At 39.2% G+C, this 14,840-nt stretch overlaps 1 protein-coding gene across 3 annotated transcripts; it reads left to right on the top strand.

Annotated features, from left to right (window-relative positions):
* The first annotated feature begins 333 nt into the window (after window positions 1-333).
* Window positions 334-14,424, top strand: Spo11 (SPO11 initiator of meiotic double strand breaks). Of its 3 annotated transcripts, XM_026406793.2 has the most exons (13): window positions 334-464; window positions 2,342-2,455; window positions 4,046-4,134; window positions 4,452-4,518; window positions 4,747-4,855; window positions 5,309-5,395; window positions 6,347-6,383; window positions 6,842-6,951; window positions 10,122-10,221; window positions 10,508-10,545; window positions 11,288-11,364; window positions 13,682-13,793; window positions 14,305-14,424. In XM_026406793.2, the coding sequence occupies exons 1-13, from the start codon at window positions 334-336 to the stop codon at window positions 14,422-14,424; spliced, it is 1,191 nt and encodes a 396-aa protein (XP_026262578.1). The 3 variants fall into 3 exon arrangements, with proteins under 3 accessions (XP_026262578.1, XP_026262580.1, XP_026262579.1); XM_026406795.2 differs by lacking the exon at window positions 2,342-2,455 and having other exon boundaries at window positions 6,854-6,951; XM_026406794.2 differs by lacking the exon at window positions 2,342-2,455.
* Window positions 14,425-14,840: the final 416 nt, after the last annotated feature.

Raw genomic sequence — 14,840 nt, 5'->3', positions numbered from 1 at the left:
CGGGCCTCGCACACACGAAGCTAATGCTCTACCATGGAGCTACTTTCCAGCCTCATAACTGGTTTAATGAAAATTTGTGGATAACACTTTCCCAAAATAGTCCTGCTCCCCAGAAATAGTATCAGCTCAAGTAAGCCCCAGTGGGCTGGAAAGCGCGGCTGCCCAGGTGCGTGACTGACAAACACGTGCCACCAGCCCTGCGCTGCTGCCCGCGCATACGTGGCCCTGCCCACACTGCCGCGGAGTGCGCATGCGTGGGCGCCCCCCTCCCCCAAGGCTGTGGAGCGCGCATGCGCAGCACAGAGCGCGGGAGCGGCCTGCTTGTGAGGCCGTATGGCCGCTGCGCCGGTGGGGCCTGGGGCTGCGTTCTTCGAGGTCCTGGACCGGCACCGGGCCTCGCTGGTGGCCGCCCTGAGGAGAGGTGGCCCGGAGGCTGGTGCGCAGGGGACCCGCTTGGCCTCCAGGTAGAGGATCCCACACGGCCCGAGCCGTGAGGAGCCGTGAGGACCCGCGCGGCAGCCCGGCCTCCTCGCCCGGAGCTCCAGGCCAACGGCCGGTGCAGGGCTGCTCGCCGGGGCGCCGCAGTGCCCTAGTCCAGCTCCCGGGCTGGGCACCCGGCCGGCGCTGGCTCGGGCCGCCCGCACCATGGATAGGAAGGCGAGCCAGGAGGTGGCACCCGGAGAGCTAACGGCCCGGTCAGCGAGGCCGGCGGCGGCGTGTCCGGCTGGGCAGCACTGTGTCCCGGCTGGGCAGCACTGACCGCGTGCAGATTTAAATGAGATTCATTTAAAGTCAGCCACAGAGCTGGGCGCCGGCGGCGCGCACCTGACGGCACTGTGACTCGGAGGCTGAGGCGGGAGGACCGCCAGTGCGAGGCCAGCCCCAGCAACGTAGCAAGACCCTGTCACAAATAAAATACAAAGGGCTGGGGTGTAGCTCGGGATAGAGCGCCCCGGGTTCAACCCCAGTGTCCAGAAACCCCACGGGGACTGCACCCCTGTGGCCCTTGACAGAGGGCAGGTTCACTGGACCGGCCTCCTTGGAATGGCGCTCCTTCTTTGCTTTCTTCAACCGTTTCTTCATCCTAAACAGTTGCTTTTAATCCCAAACCAACTACCAAAAACCCCACAAGCAAACCAGTTTTACCAAAGGACTTGCACTGAGGGGGGACTCGGGAGGGTCGTGCACTGCGGGCGTAGGTCCATCCCAACAAAGGGGCTCACAGTATCGTCCTATGACTTCTTTGCCTTTCAGGCTCGAAAAATAAATGAGATATTTGGGGTCATTTTGACCTCTCAAAATCAGTATTAAATGTTTTAAATTTTATTTTCTGTTCTGAATTTTATTCTATTTTCAATAAAATCTCCAAAGTTTCTGTGGAAAATTAAAGTTCTTCAACATTTTGCCCATTTTCTAGCATTAATTTGATTCCCCTTTCTAGACAATATGCTAATGTTATTTCTAGTAGAACAATTTTTGAAGCTGATGGCTTGTGAAATTAAAAGCCAGCTGACAAGATATGAGGCTGTGTCTTCTTCACATTTCGCTGTACAGTGGCATATAGTAGTTGCCAAATCAACCATTAAGTGCAGAACTCATAATTTATTCTTCTCATGGTAGTAATTAAACTTTTTTCTTTTTTCAAGCAAATTCAAAAGGGCTGATTTTAAGGAATGAGATCAATTAGGGAGTGTGCTACAATAAATGTTTCTTTTGAAATATTTTTGCATTACATTTTGGGAAAGAAATTCTGAACCAATATTATATAATTTTAAATTAATGTATTTCAGGCCAGTTTATATTTAAATTCAGCTTATATTTAAATGCAGATTAAAGTAGGCGAATATAAGTAGATAAAAATATACTTGTAAGTTATATCATTAATGAAAAAGGAAGAGATTACTTCAGTTGCAATTTGAGAAATGAAATTACAAGCAAATGAAATACTAAGTACTATTGTAAATTCTATTGTTTTAATGCAGTATTGATAGGAGATTTAGCAGAAGAGATCATTACCTACATGGATTTCCAAGTCTTAAAAAACAACCAATGATCTGGAAGCTGACGCAGGAGGATCATGGGTTCAAAGCCAGCCACAGCAAAATCGCAGCACTAAGCAACTCAATGAGACCCTGTCTCTAAATAAAATACAAAATAGGGCTGGGGATGTGGCTCAGTGGTCAAGTGATCCTGAGTTCAATCCCTTATACCCCCCTCCCCCCCCCCAAAAAAAAAGACAACCAATGAAACAAAAAGTAACTTTAGTACTAATAGAGCAAACATTACATATTGAAAAGCATACTTTACAATTAAAATTGAATCACTGTGTTTACTGTTTCAGTGCTGAGGTTCTCGCATCTATAGAAAACATTATGCAAGACATAATCACAAGCTTGGCAAGAAATGAAGCGCCTGCCTTCACAATAGACAACAGATCCAGCTGGGAAAATATAAAGTGGGCATTTTGCAGTTCTATTTTTAAATGTATCGGTGTCATTCTTTCAATGTATTTGATTTAGAATTCTAGTTATTTTTCACTCTTTTATTGCCTTTACCCAGCCAAAAAAATGGGAATACATATCATACAGGTAGGTTGCAAAAGCTATAAGAAGGTATAAAAGATAAGGAAAAGAGGGGCTGGGGTTGTGGCTCAGTGGTAGAGTGCTCACTTAGCATGCATGAGAAACTGGGTTCAATCCTCAGCACCACATAAATGTAAAAGATAGTGTGTCCACCTAAAACTTAAGAATAAATATTTTTTAAAAAAGATAAGGCAAAGAAAAATAAGGTTAGGGGAAAAAAAAGGCACCAAAAGAGGTTAGAATTTCAAATGCTGGGACCTTGCTGAAAATAGGCATCAGGCTTGGATCTAAGCTTCCCAGCAAGTGGGGAGGGGATACTGTGGGTACGGTTCTCATCCGCACCGCAAAAGCAAACCCTTACTCAGAGCAGCCATCAGTCCTGAGCTCAGGCTGAAGTCAAGTGTCCTGAACGTGGAGCCCATTGACCAGGCTGCCTTCTGATGATCTACTGCTGAGTCCAAGGGCTCCACCTGAGTTAGCACCAAGTGATAGAGTGTTTTTCTTTTTCCCAGCCTGTAAAATCTTCTCTACTGAATATGGAAAAGCAGTACAAGAATGGTTCTCAAATCTGAAAGAGTTACAGAAACAGAACAAAGGGAATTTTGAAACTGCTTAGTTACTATGGCCAATATAATTGATGTAGACTGTATTCTCTTTTTTTAGAGAGAATTTTAATATTTATTTATTTTTTAAGTGGACACAACATCTTTATTTGAATGTGGTGCTGAGGATCGAACCCAGGCCAGGCGAGCACTCTACCACCTGAGCCACATCCCCAGCCCTAGACTGTATATTTGGAAAGATGGATCTTATCTAGCTTCAAAGAAGATGACATCTGGTGTCTTTGCTTGGTGCCTTCTGCCACCTTTGGGAGAGGCTTGGTGGTTCCATTTAACAATCTAAGATAGATGTTATTTTATGTAATGTCGCTTTGTGGGCAAATTAGAAATAAAATATTTCAAAACTTATTGAGTCAAATTATTCAATGAATAAATTATTAAAATGAGTAAAATTCTAGTCAAATTGTGAAATACTTGAAAACATTTTACATATACTTAATGTCTTCCCAAGAAAGAAGTGTACACACACACTCCATAATAAAAGGTATTTATTTAAAACACTTTATCTTATTGCTGTATGTCACAAAGCTAATTACCTAATTACCACCTGGACTGATCTAAGCTCACAAACCAGGTCTATAAAATTTTAGTGCTTGTGTCAAGAAGAAATGTGGGGTTTACATGATGTTCTCAGAAGAGAACATTAAATGTGTATTGTTGGGGGCTGGGATTGTGGCTCAGTGGTAGAGGGCTTGCCTAGTACACGTGAGGCACTGGGTTCGATTCTCAGCAACATTAAAAATAATAGAAAATGAATAAAATAAAGTTAAAAAATGTGTATTTCTTGGTGTTAAGAAGTTAAGTAATTTTCATTTTATTCCTTTGCTTTAAACAAAATTACAGGTTTGAAGATTCTGTTGGTCTTCAGATGGTGGCTCATTGTACCACAAGAAAAATCAAAAGCAATTCTCTAAAATCAGTTAAAAAATTTGGTAAGTTGATCTTTCTTAGCTTTGAGTGATGAACAAATAAATTTGGTTATTTTCTAGATTTTTGTTGTTGCTAGTTAAGGGAATTTACTTGGTTTATGATTCAAGATAAATGTATTCTCTCTGTTTTGAGTCCTCAGAGCAATTAATTTTATCTAATTTTTCAGGCAACTATTTTATACTTAATTCTTTATTTCAGAAAGATAATTTTTTAAATGTTAGGAATGGTAATTGTGGACAATTAAGATTCTTGATAGCAGTGTCTTTAGAATCAGTAAGATAAATGGCAAGCAAACTGTTTATTGCATTTTATCTTCCAGCTCTAATCCTTAAAATATTGTCCATGATTTATAAATTAGTACAGAGCAACACTTATGCAACTAAAAGGTAAGTATATTGTTCTGGTAAAGTATTTTTAAAGGCAACATGAGATTTAGTTGGATCAACTTTATTATCTCTTTTGAGGAGTCATATAAGACTACCTTCTGGGAAAGAAATTACTTTCCTTATATGTTGTGTTTCATTCCGTTAAAGTTTTCACAGATAGCACTCCAATATTTGTCATATTCCAAAAGTACATGGTTAATTAGAAATGTGTGTTTTAAACTTTCATAGAGACATCTATTATACTGACAGCCAGCTCTTTGGAACTCAGACTGTCGTGGACGACATTATCAATGACATTTCCTGTATGCTCAGAGTGCCAAGGAGGAGTCTGCACATAGTAAGTGGTACTCGGCACAAAGCTTTTCATCTTTTTTCTGTTTTACATATCTATTTGAAATAGTAAACCCATTATATAACATAAACATGATACTTAAAGAAAAACAATATTTTACAAGTTAAAAGAATGACGCTGTTTTACAGTTTTGCAAACAAAACCTTCCATTTTAAAATAAGATATTTGTATAAAAATTACAATAAAAGTAATCTTTGCCTTATTTTGATATCATTTGATATTATATTTTTCTCATAAATTTATCATCCTTTTAGATGAATGGATTAAAACAGGTAAATTATCAAAAAATTTTAATTCCTAAATACCTTTACACATTTTCTCCATATCTAAATTCCATCTGAGGTAAAATACAAATAATTTAGAAAGTAACATGAAGAATGCTTAGCAGCATGAAATATCATAGTGGAAAAGTTTTCAAATACATCTATTATCTTTCAGTTATCAACATCCAAAGGGCTAATTGCAGGCAATTTAAGATACATTGAAGAAGACGGCACCAAAGTGCATTGTCCCTGTGGCGCAACAGTAAGCATCCTTAAGGCTTCACATGCTTTAACTACCTTTCAGGTCACTCAGTTTTGAGATGTATCTTATTTCTAGCTCTGTTGAATAATTTGGAGCTTAAGATTTTTAAATAAAAAAGGATGGAAGGATGAGTTAGGTACATGCTTTATGGAGTTGTGTAACACATAATTATATGCCAATTGTCATATTGAAATAAACATACATATATACTCTCCTTAAATATGTACTGTTAAGCTGGACATCCTAGTGGCTCAGGAGGCTGAGGCAGGAGGATCACAAGTTCAAAGTCAGCCTCAGTAATTTAGCAAGGACCTAAGCAATTTAGCATGACCTGCCTCAAAATAAAATTTAAAAAGGTCTGGGGATGCAGCTCAGTGGTTAAGCACCTCTGGGTCCAATCCCCAATACCAAAAAAAAAAAAAAAAAAAAAAAGAGAGAGAGAGAGAGGGGGGCGGGAAGAAAGAAAAGAAAAAAACATGACATTACAGGTAGAGTGTGGCTTACCCATTTTAGCAAAGTCATTTACGTAATTTCCATAAAAAATTACTGGTTCTGAAACTAATAAGTTTAACACTAAACCTTTTGCTGGGCTCTGGTACATAGAAAACATGCAGTACTGAACCAGCACAGCAGTTTGGATGGGTGACCATTTAGGACAGTGGAAGATGATGGCCCTGAGACCCACATCAGGACATTTAATTTCCTCAGTCTCTGCTTAAAGTCACATATCTACAGTGCTTCCCAGAAGTTCTCCCTGCTGTGAAGTATTGTAGCTTATGTGTCTGTTTTCTTATTGAGGGATTCATCTGTTTCTTACTGTTTCCTCACTGAGCAATAAGACTCTTGTGACTGGTAGTCAAAGAAAATGAAAATATAGGATTTTTGTAATAAATTGTGTCATTTTTATTTATTTTCCATTTAAAATAAAACTTGTCTTTTATTTTAACTTAGGCTGTTGCTGTGCCATCTAATATTCAAGGAATTCGGAGTATCCTTTAAGTGGGAAAGCTAATTAAACTTCTGGAATGTTCATTCATTCCTTTGATAAACCAAGCCTTCATAATATTTAACAACAAAGTTAGACCCTGTAGCCATCAAGATGAACACACACAGTCCCTGCTTTAGTACTGTTTTAGGAGCTCTCCATTATGTGAGAGAGACATATCTAAATATATGTTTATATATTTAAAGGTAAAAATCAAAATATTCTTTCTACAGCTATTTTTTAATTTTTTATTAGTTGCTCAAAACATTACAATGATCTTGACATATCATACATTTGATTCAAATGGGGTATGAATTCTTATTTTTTCACGTGTACATATTGCAGTATCACATTGGTTTTACAGCCTCTACAGCTGTTTTTAATTGATCTATATGGTACCATAAGATAGTTGATTAAATTGAAATACTGTCATCTTCAGTTTATCAGCCTTAATTTCACAGATTTAATTACAGATGCAAAATTTCTGTTAATTGTAGAAAAAGATGCAACATTTCAGCGGCTCCTAGATGATGACTTTTGCAACAAAATGTCTCCATGCATCATGGTCACGGTATAGTACCTACCTTTACTTCACTCCAGGACTGTGGTGACCGGTGAGGGATTCCTAACATTATCTGTGCAATTTGGGCCACATTCTATTTTCAGTACAATGCATTGTTTGGGGTCATAGAACAGGAATGTCTACAGTGTGTATTTAAACATCCTGAACCTAACCTGGAAGAGATGCTCCTGACCTGTTCATACCCATGATCTTGCAACACCAGGGTGAGCCTGCTGGACCCTCAGCCACCCTTGCACCAGTCTCACAGTGGCTGTCTGTCTGTCTCATGTCAGTTCTGGGGCCTGGAGAAAGGATGAATGAACTGGGCTGTTCTTTTTTTCCTCACACACATTTGTATACCATTAATTTCATGAGTTAGTCGAAAAGAGCTTGCTATTTTTAAACATCTCTGTGCTAAGAACACAGAAGCATATTTTATGATTCCCATGGGTGAGATAATATGCTGGGAACTATAGCATTGTTTAGCAAAAGGTGTTTGCTAGTCCATGCTGCCCTAACAGAATACCACAGACCAAGGGTCTTAAACAACAAACCTTTGCTTCTCACGGTTCTGGAGGCTGGGGAGCTCCAGATCTGGAGTTTGACGAGGGCCTGCTTTCTGATTCACTGGTCAGTCATCTTCTCAACAAGTCAAGAGGACCCTTCTAGGCTCCCTTTCACAAGGGCATTATTCACATTCAGCCCATGGGAGCTCCATTCTCATGACCTAGTCAGTTCCCAAAGGTCCCACTTCCTAGAACATTGCACTGAAGGCAGGGGAGACAGGTAGTAAGCATCCTGCTATAGGTAATGTGAGTGGAATCCATAAAACTGGAGTGATTTGATGAAAACTGCTGCAGTAGTAAGGGAGGAGGTGGAAGTGAAGCTGGGCTTTGCACAGGTAGAGTGACTGCAGGGGAAGAGATGGGATCATGTTCTGCTCCTTTATAAGCTCTTTTCCCAGCTTCTGCTTTTATAGATCTGTGTAAAATCCTAGTTCTTTGAAGAAGAAAAGAAAGCTCTTCTACTTAAAATTCTTCTGGCTTATTGGATTAACAGTAAGTATGGTGTTTGTGAGGTATGTTTGTGGGAGCAGTGAGGAGAGCTGCCCTGGAGAGGAAAGCAGGACTTTGGGCGCTGGGCAGAGTCCTGAAGGCCTGGACAGTCCCAAGGAGGCATCCTGATTTAGTGCAGAAATACCAGGCCTCAAAAAGTTTTTGAACTGGCCAGGAGGGAAGTGACAGGATTAGTGTGATAACGCATCTGTTAGATAGAGATGACAGGAGTCAGGGAGCTATCAGGAGGCTGAGTTATCTCATGTGAGGATGAAAGGGGCAGGACAATCGGGAAACAGCTGGATCAGAGGACATTTCAAGGGACTTGGTGACCACAGGATGTGATGAGCCAGTCAAAATGGCTCTGGTATGTGGACCGTCACTGTAGTATCACAAGGATAGCTACAGGACAAGAGGCAGGAACACCCAGCTGCTCTTCATGAAAGATCTTGATGTGATTTTAGAAATAAAAACTTCGGGTGACAGTTGAAACTCTTGGTGGCATCTGCCTAGTTTGAAGTTAAGGGACAAGAGTGAAGATGGAAAGTACAGACTGAGAGCTCATAAGTAATAGGCCATGTTATGGAGCCTGAGATGGACCAGTCTCTCGTGGGTTGTCCTACGCCTCATTCTTTGGCTTAGTCCTCTTCTTTCAGTTCTCAATGCTGAGAGGCCATGTTTGTCCAGCTGTAGACAAGCCACTCCAGAGAAAGCTGCAGTGGCTCTGTTCAGCCCTGGTGTTTGGAGATGCACATCAAGCAAAGCTCTTGTCCCACTGGGTTGAGGAGAGGCATAAGAGTGCTTATAAAGAACACAGGTGCAGGGAGGGGAGCCTCACCCAGAATCCACTGTTTTTGCTCTCTGCATGCAGCCCGCCAGTCCTGCTGAAATACACATGCATGCAGCCCCATCCTGGTGCCACTGGTGTCCACTGATGATTGCCATTATGCCCACAAGAAGCTGGCCAGTGGAGCTGGGATAGAGGGTCAGGCTAGGAAGAACCACTTAGACCAGATACTATTGGACTCCTCTACTACGTCCATGTGCTATCTTTTCCCCAAGGAAAAAAATGAAAAATGCACTACCCTTCACTAAGTGCTGTGACCACCAGGAACACTTCACCTAATAAGAGTTCTCATGTATTGCCATTGTCACATATCAACTTGTAAAGACTTTGAACAACTCTGCGAGATCTGTAGTCATTACCTCTGCTTTAATAACAGGAGTTACAGTGCAGGGAGGTGTCTTCCACAGGCCTGTGGCTGCTCAGAACTAGGGCTGGAATCAACTAGCTCTGTGTGGTGATAATGCCAGAACTCCTGGGCAGGCATGTTTACTGTGACCTTACAGATAGAGCTAGAGCATTAATACTGACGGGTAGGGAGCAAATTCAAACTCAGCTCTCTGCTGCAAGTCCATTTGTCATGGGAACGTAGGCCCTGCTTCCTCCTCTGCCCCATTTCATTTGGATTTCTGCTTTTCTCCTCCATTATTGTAATGCTCTTTAAATTACTTTTCTACATTATTGTTTAAATGACTTCATATTGTTCCAGCATGCAGGGTTTATTAAACTCCAAAATTAAACCAGGCACTCTTCTAAAGACTTTATATTGTAAAATAATTTCATTTATATAATAACCTTTTAAGAGGTTACAGAGTCCTAAACTACAGGGAGGTTTCCATACTCATTTACCTTTGTGCCACTGGGAAGAGCAGAGCCACGTGCCAGCCCAGACTGACTGATTCCGGAGCTGGTTTCCTGGTGCTGCCCTGTCCATGTCCCTGCTGTTAGATTTGTGGGATAGTTTTTTTTAATTTTTCTTTTTTCATTTTTGCCATTTTAAGTATTACCACAGTGGGCATCTTTAAGTGTGTAGGGTTTTTATTACTTCTGTTTCTGCTAAAATATTTCCTAGGGCTGGTATAATTGAGGCAAAGATATGAATGTACATGGGCTCCTTCACCCTGCACATATTGGACATTGGTTCACTGTGAACACCAGTCTTCTCCCATCTGAAATTCAAGGTGGGAGGTCTCTTTTTTAAATTACTAACCAAATAAGGGTGTAGCTGTACCCATTCATCTTACTGGAATTAAAATACCTAATACCTATCTTGCTTTTAGGGAAAGGGTGTACCTGATCTGAACACAAGGCTTTTAGTCAAGAAGCTGTGGGACTCCTTTCACATTCCTGTTTTCACACTAGTAGATGCTGATCCACATGGTAAGTTATCCTTGGACTATTTGGAACAACAGTCATAATTAGTCATATTTGTAGTTGTTTTCCTGCTTTTAGAATACTTTCATCAAAATATTTTAAAAATATGGTTAAAGTGAAAGAATGTAATCATTTAAGGCAATTTATATGACATATGAGATGGAGAACCACAAGTTTATTATTGGTAGTGTCCACAAAACTAAAAATTGCGGATGTTAGATAAAATATGAGTGCAAATTATTTAACCTGTATTATATAAGACTAATTTTAAAGTTAACTTTTTTTTTAACAGGCATAGAAATAATGTGCATCTATAAGTATGGGTCTAGGGTGAGTATAGAAAAGTAGTTTTCCTTTCTCCACTATTTAGACATTTTACATTCATTGGGATGATGTGCTTACTTATCACCCCTAGTATGCAAAAGACCTCCAGAATGGACTCAGGAACTAACGTCCCATTCCAGGATCTTCTGCTGTTCAGTGGCTGGGAGTCCAGCTTCCAGCATGACTAGTACACACAGGGAATAGATGAGCTGTGGGCAAAAGCCATTACCATCCTGCACCTTCCAGCCTACTAAAGTACCTGCAAGGTCCCAGGGTAACAATAGTGTCTGATCACCAAACATACTCTGAATCTTACATCTTGAATTTTGACTTTGAGATCCCTTTTCTTCCACTATAAGGAAGAAGGAAAACACCACCAAATTTCACCACTAGTCTGCAACAACCATACATCAGGGCTTCTCCAAATGTGTCTCTAGCTATCAGCATCCACATCACCTGGAAATTTGCAACTCTCAGTCCCCATCCAAACCTACTGAACCTGCACCTCCATGTGATTCTGATGCCTGGTTAAATTTACTACAGATAAAAAGGATGGCAGAGCAGGTGGAGAGACGGAATAAATGCAGATCAGAGAGGTTAATTTGTAGTTTGCTCCATAAAAAATTAATACAGAAATAATACAGAGCATTTCGGTGCTTTTCCTTAGAAAATGATTTGTCTATGAAAACCAGTATGCTAATTTTCTGCAAGTTAGCCTCACCTAACATACTTTTGCTCTTTGTTTCAGTCCATGTCTTTTGAAGCCCACAACCTCACAGTTCCAGCTATGAGATGGCTTGGTTTACTCCCTTCTGATATTAAAAGGTTATTCAGTATAGCAGAAATAGGACATTTAAAGTGATTTATTGTGATCAATAACAATAGCCTGAAAGTCACTGTAAGGAAAAGCTCTTAATGTTGTTTTTAATTTATATTGTTCACTGTGATTCAAGATTACTAATTATGAATTTAATTTATCAGTGTTTCTGCTGTAGTACTAAAATACTTAATGAATAAGTTTAGTTAATTATAACACTTGCAGCTAGCTACAAATTTTTATTTTATGGTTAAAACATTTTATAATTTTTTGTACTTAGAGTATAATACATGGATTCTAATAATGGTAATCATTGACAACATCATTTGCCATATGAATCAATTTTTTTATCATACATTTAAATTTTTAACTTCATAAAAATCTCATTTGGGGATGATTTAAAGTTTGGGAACCTCAAGTGGGGCACATTTAATATATATTGTTCATTACAGAAAAAAAATTAATAACAAGATAAAGATCACCTACAGTTAAACAGCTGTGCTTTTGTAGATTTTCTGTGCACAACCATACTTTTTCACAAAGATGTGATCATACTGTACTGTTATTTTGTGTTTTTCATACAGCACAATGTGATCACTTTTCCCTACCAATACATTTCTCTTTATGACCTCATTTTAATGTGTCCTACTATAAGTTCCAATTCTGGATATTCTGATGTTTGTGTGGCCAGTCCCTCATAGCTAGACACTTAAGTGGTTTCCAAATCTCTGATAGTGCTTGATGGGTTCCTTAAACTAAACCTTTACCAGCATCTTTAAAGAAACCCTGAGGCAGAATTCCCAGAAGAATTGGTGGCTAAAAGATTTTACACATTTTAAGACTTCTTCTTTTTTTTTTGTACTAGAGATTGAACCGAAGGGCTCTTAATCACTGAGCAATATCCCCAGCCCTTTTTATTTTTTATTTAGAGACAGGGTCTTGCTAAGTTACTAAGGCTGGCTTTGAACTCTGGACCCTCCTGCCTCAGCCTCCCAAGCTGTTGGAATTACAGGTGTGTGTCACTGCACCCAGCTGGATAGGTTGTTTTATTCTCTCTGCAGAACAAGAGCCAGTATAATCTCTCCAGCATAAGATAGTAACACTTTTTCCCTTTCTACTAATGGGATAAATTTTGAAATGTTTCTTATTGTTTTAATTTGCCAGTGAAAATGAATTTAACATGCTTATTGGATTTCTTTAAGCAGTGCACACCTTGATTACAGGTGCTTGTTTCCTAAATTGGGAGCATGAACAGTTTTGGGGTAGACACTTATTACAAAATGAGAGAATGACAGGAAACCTTTCTCTCTCTCTTTTTTTTTTAACATTTACATCCAGTGAATTAAAGTTTTGTTCAATTTGATGTTATGTGTCATGACCACAATGCCTTGGAGGTGATCTATTTGTATGAAGGCCATTTCTAACACTAATTCAGGACACATGATCTGCTCATTTTTAAGTTAGAGGGCCTAGGGAAACTCTAGCTGCATCTTATAAATTCCACAAGTGTCCTCAGAACCACCCCAAATACATATACAAAGGAGCTATGCAAACACACTGTAAGGGAAATGCTCTAGGTCTCTCTCAATCAAATTGTCACATCTACCCAGAAGCTGTCACTGGCAAATGGTCATAATTATGGGGACATAGAAAAAGACTGAAACCAGAGATCCTTTGAGAAATCTAGAAGGATCTAGATTTCTCTTTAAATCTAAAGTTGTGACTTCAAAAAGTAGATTACACCCTAAATCCCAGACCTCTCATGTTCTATTTTTAAACACATACCAAGATAAAATTACATTTTTCTTTTTTCAAAGTTAAAACTAGATAGGTGAGTGTGTGTATGCTCGAGCACACACATGAATGGGAAGCACTACACAAACAATGTCCTCAATGAATCACAAACAAGTAAGCACCTGTTGGAACCTAATGTCCCTCAGTGAAATGCAGCTTCTAGCCACCCCCAGTGGAACTCAGGGCTCTGAATTCAATGCTTTGGGATGCTTAACCACACCTTGTTCAACTGCCCTAGTATGACATACACAGTGCCAGTGCTGGGGGCATGTGCTTAATAACAAAAGTGTGTCTTCCTGTCATCATCCTGTGATGAGAAGAAAGTAAAATGCTTAGGATTTATTTACTGTAGAAACAGACTTCCACTACCTGCTTGAAAACTTGCTGATCTAGGATTCGACAGGGTTGTATTGATTTTCTTATCTGTCATTTCTGAGTTTTTTGAAATAGTATAGTAAATACAAGCAAAACATATGTGTGATGGGAACAGGCTTTTTTTTTACTGATTTTTTTGCATTTATTTTTTACCAGGCTGAATGTACCTAGAGATAGTTTGATCCCACTAACAAAACGGGATCAAGGGAAACTTGACAGCATCCTCAAGAGACCTTATATTACTTGCCAACCATTTTGGAGAAGAGAAGTATATGGTGTTTCTTTTTGAATTCAAGTGTTGTATAAAGTTTAACTGCCTTTTGCTTTAATGGTGGCTGTTCACATAATATTTTGAAAACATACTTGTAATTTTATATAACCAACAACTAATGTTATTGTGGTTTAGCAGTAAATAGTTGTTGAAATGGAATCATGTGAAGGCTAATAGATGAGGTCAGCCAGATGCAGCTGGTCTATTTTTACCCTTATCATGGTTATTTACCCTTTGTTGATGGCCCTATCATAGTTTATGAAATTAAAAAAAATGAAAAAAGAAATCATGAATGGTCCCAGACCATGCCTCATTACTGCAGCATCTGTACTGGGTATTCTCTCCTCTGATGGTTGCTCCTGTAGCAGCTCAGGATATCCTGGCTGATCCTGAAGACTACTGTTGTGGTTGTGAATAATAAAAAAAAGTCAAGGCTGATTAGTTTGTTGAATTAACAGAACTGCAGCAAAGAACTCTGATTTTGTGATATTTTACCTCTTATTGGCAGATGGAAATAATGGCAGAATCCAAAATGAAGGCAGAAATCCAAGCTTTAACCTCCCTGTCGTCAGATTACCTTTCCAGAGTGTACTTACCCAACAAGTTAAAATTTGGAGGATGGATATAAAAGCACACGTGGAGGATGGAAGAATCTGTTTTCCAGAGGCCCTTCATTAGTTTAACTGGCAAACACTGTTGTGTAAGGCAAATAATTTCCATTAATTATATGTTTTGTCAAAATAAGTGCTATATTCTAATTTTCTCTAAAAGATTTTATGTAGGGCTGTGGTTGTGGCTTGGTGGTAGAGTGCTTGCCTACGTGTGTGAGGCACTGAGTTCAATTCTCAGCACCACATATAAACAAATAAAAGTCCATCAATAACTAATAAAAATTTAAAAAATAAAAGATTTTATGTAGACTGATTTTTATTCTATCTTCTAAATTATAAAAGAATATGATTTTGACTTTTAAATTTTATTTGGAAAAAATGTTTTATTTGAATAAAAGTCTGAAATATTTGTCTTCTACAATATAACTAATGT

This window comes from Urocitellus parryii, chromosome 6 (assembly GCF_045843805.1).
Source record: "Urocitellus parryii isolate mUroPar1 chromosome 6, mUroPar1.hap1, whole genome shotgun sequence".
Classification (NCBI taxonomy): Eukaryota; Metazoa; Chordata; class Mammalia; order Rodentia; family Sciuridae; genus Urocitellus; species Urocitellus parryii.
The sequence above is the reverse complement of the archived record's forward strand: the minus strand, read 5'-3'. Positions and strand labels throughout refer to the sequence as shown.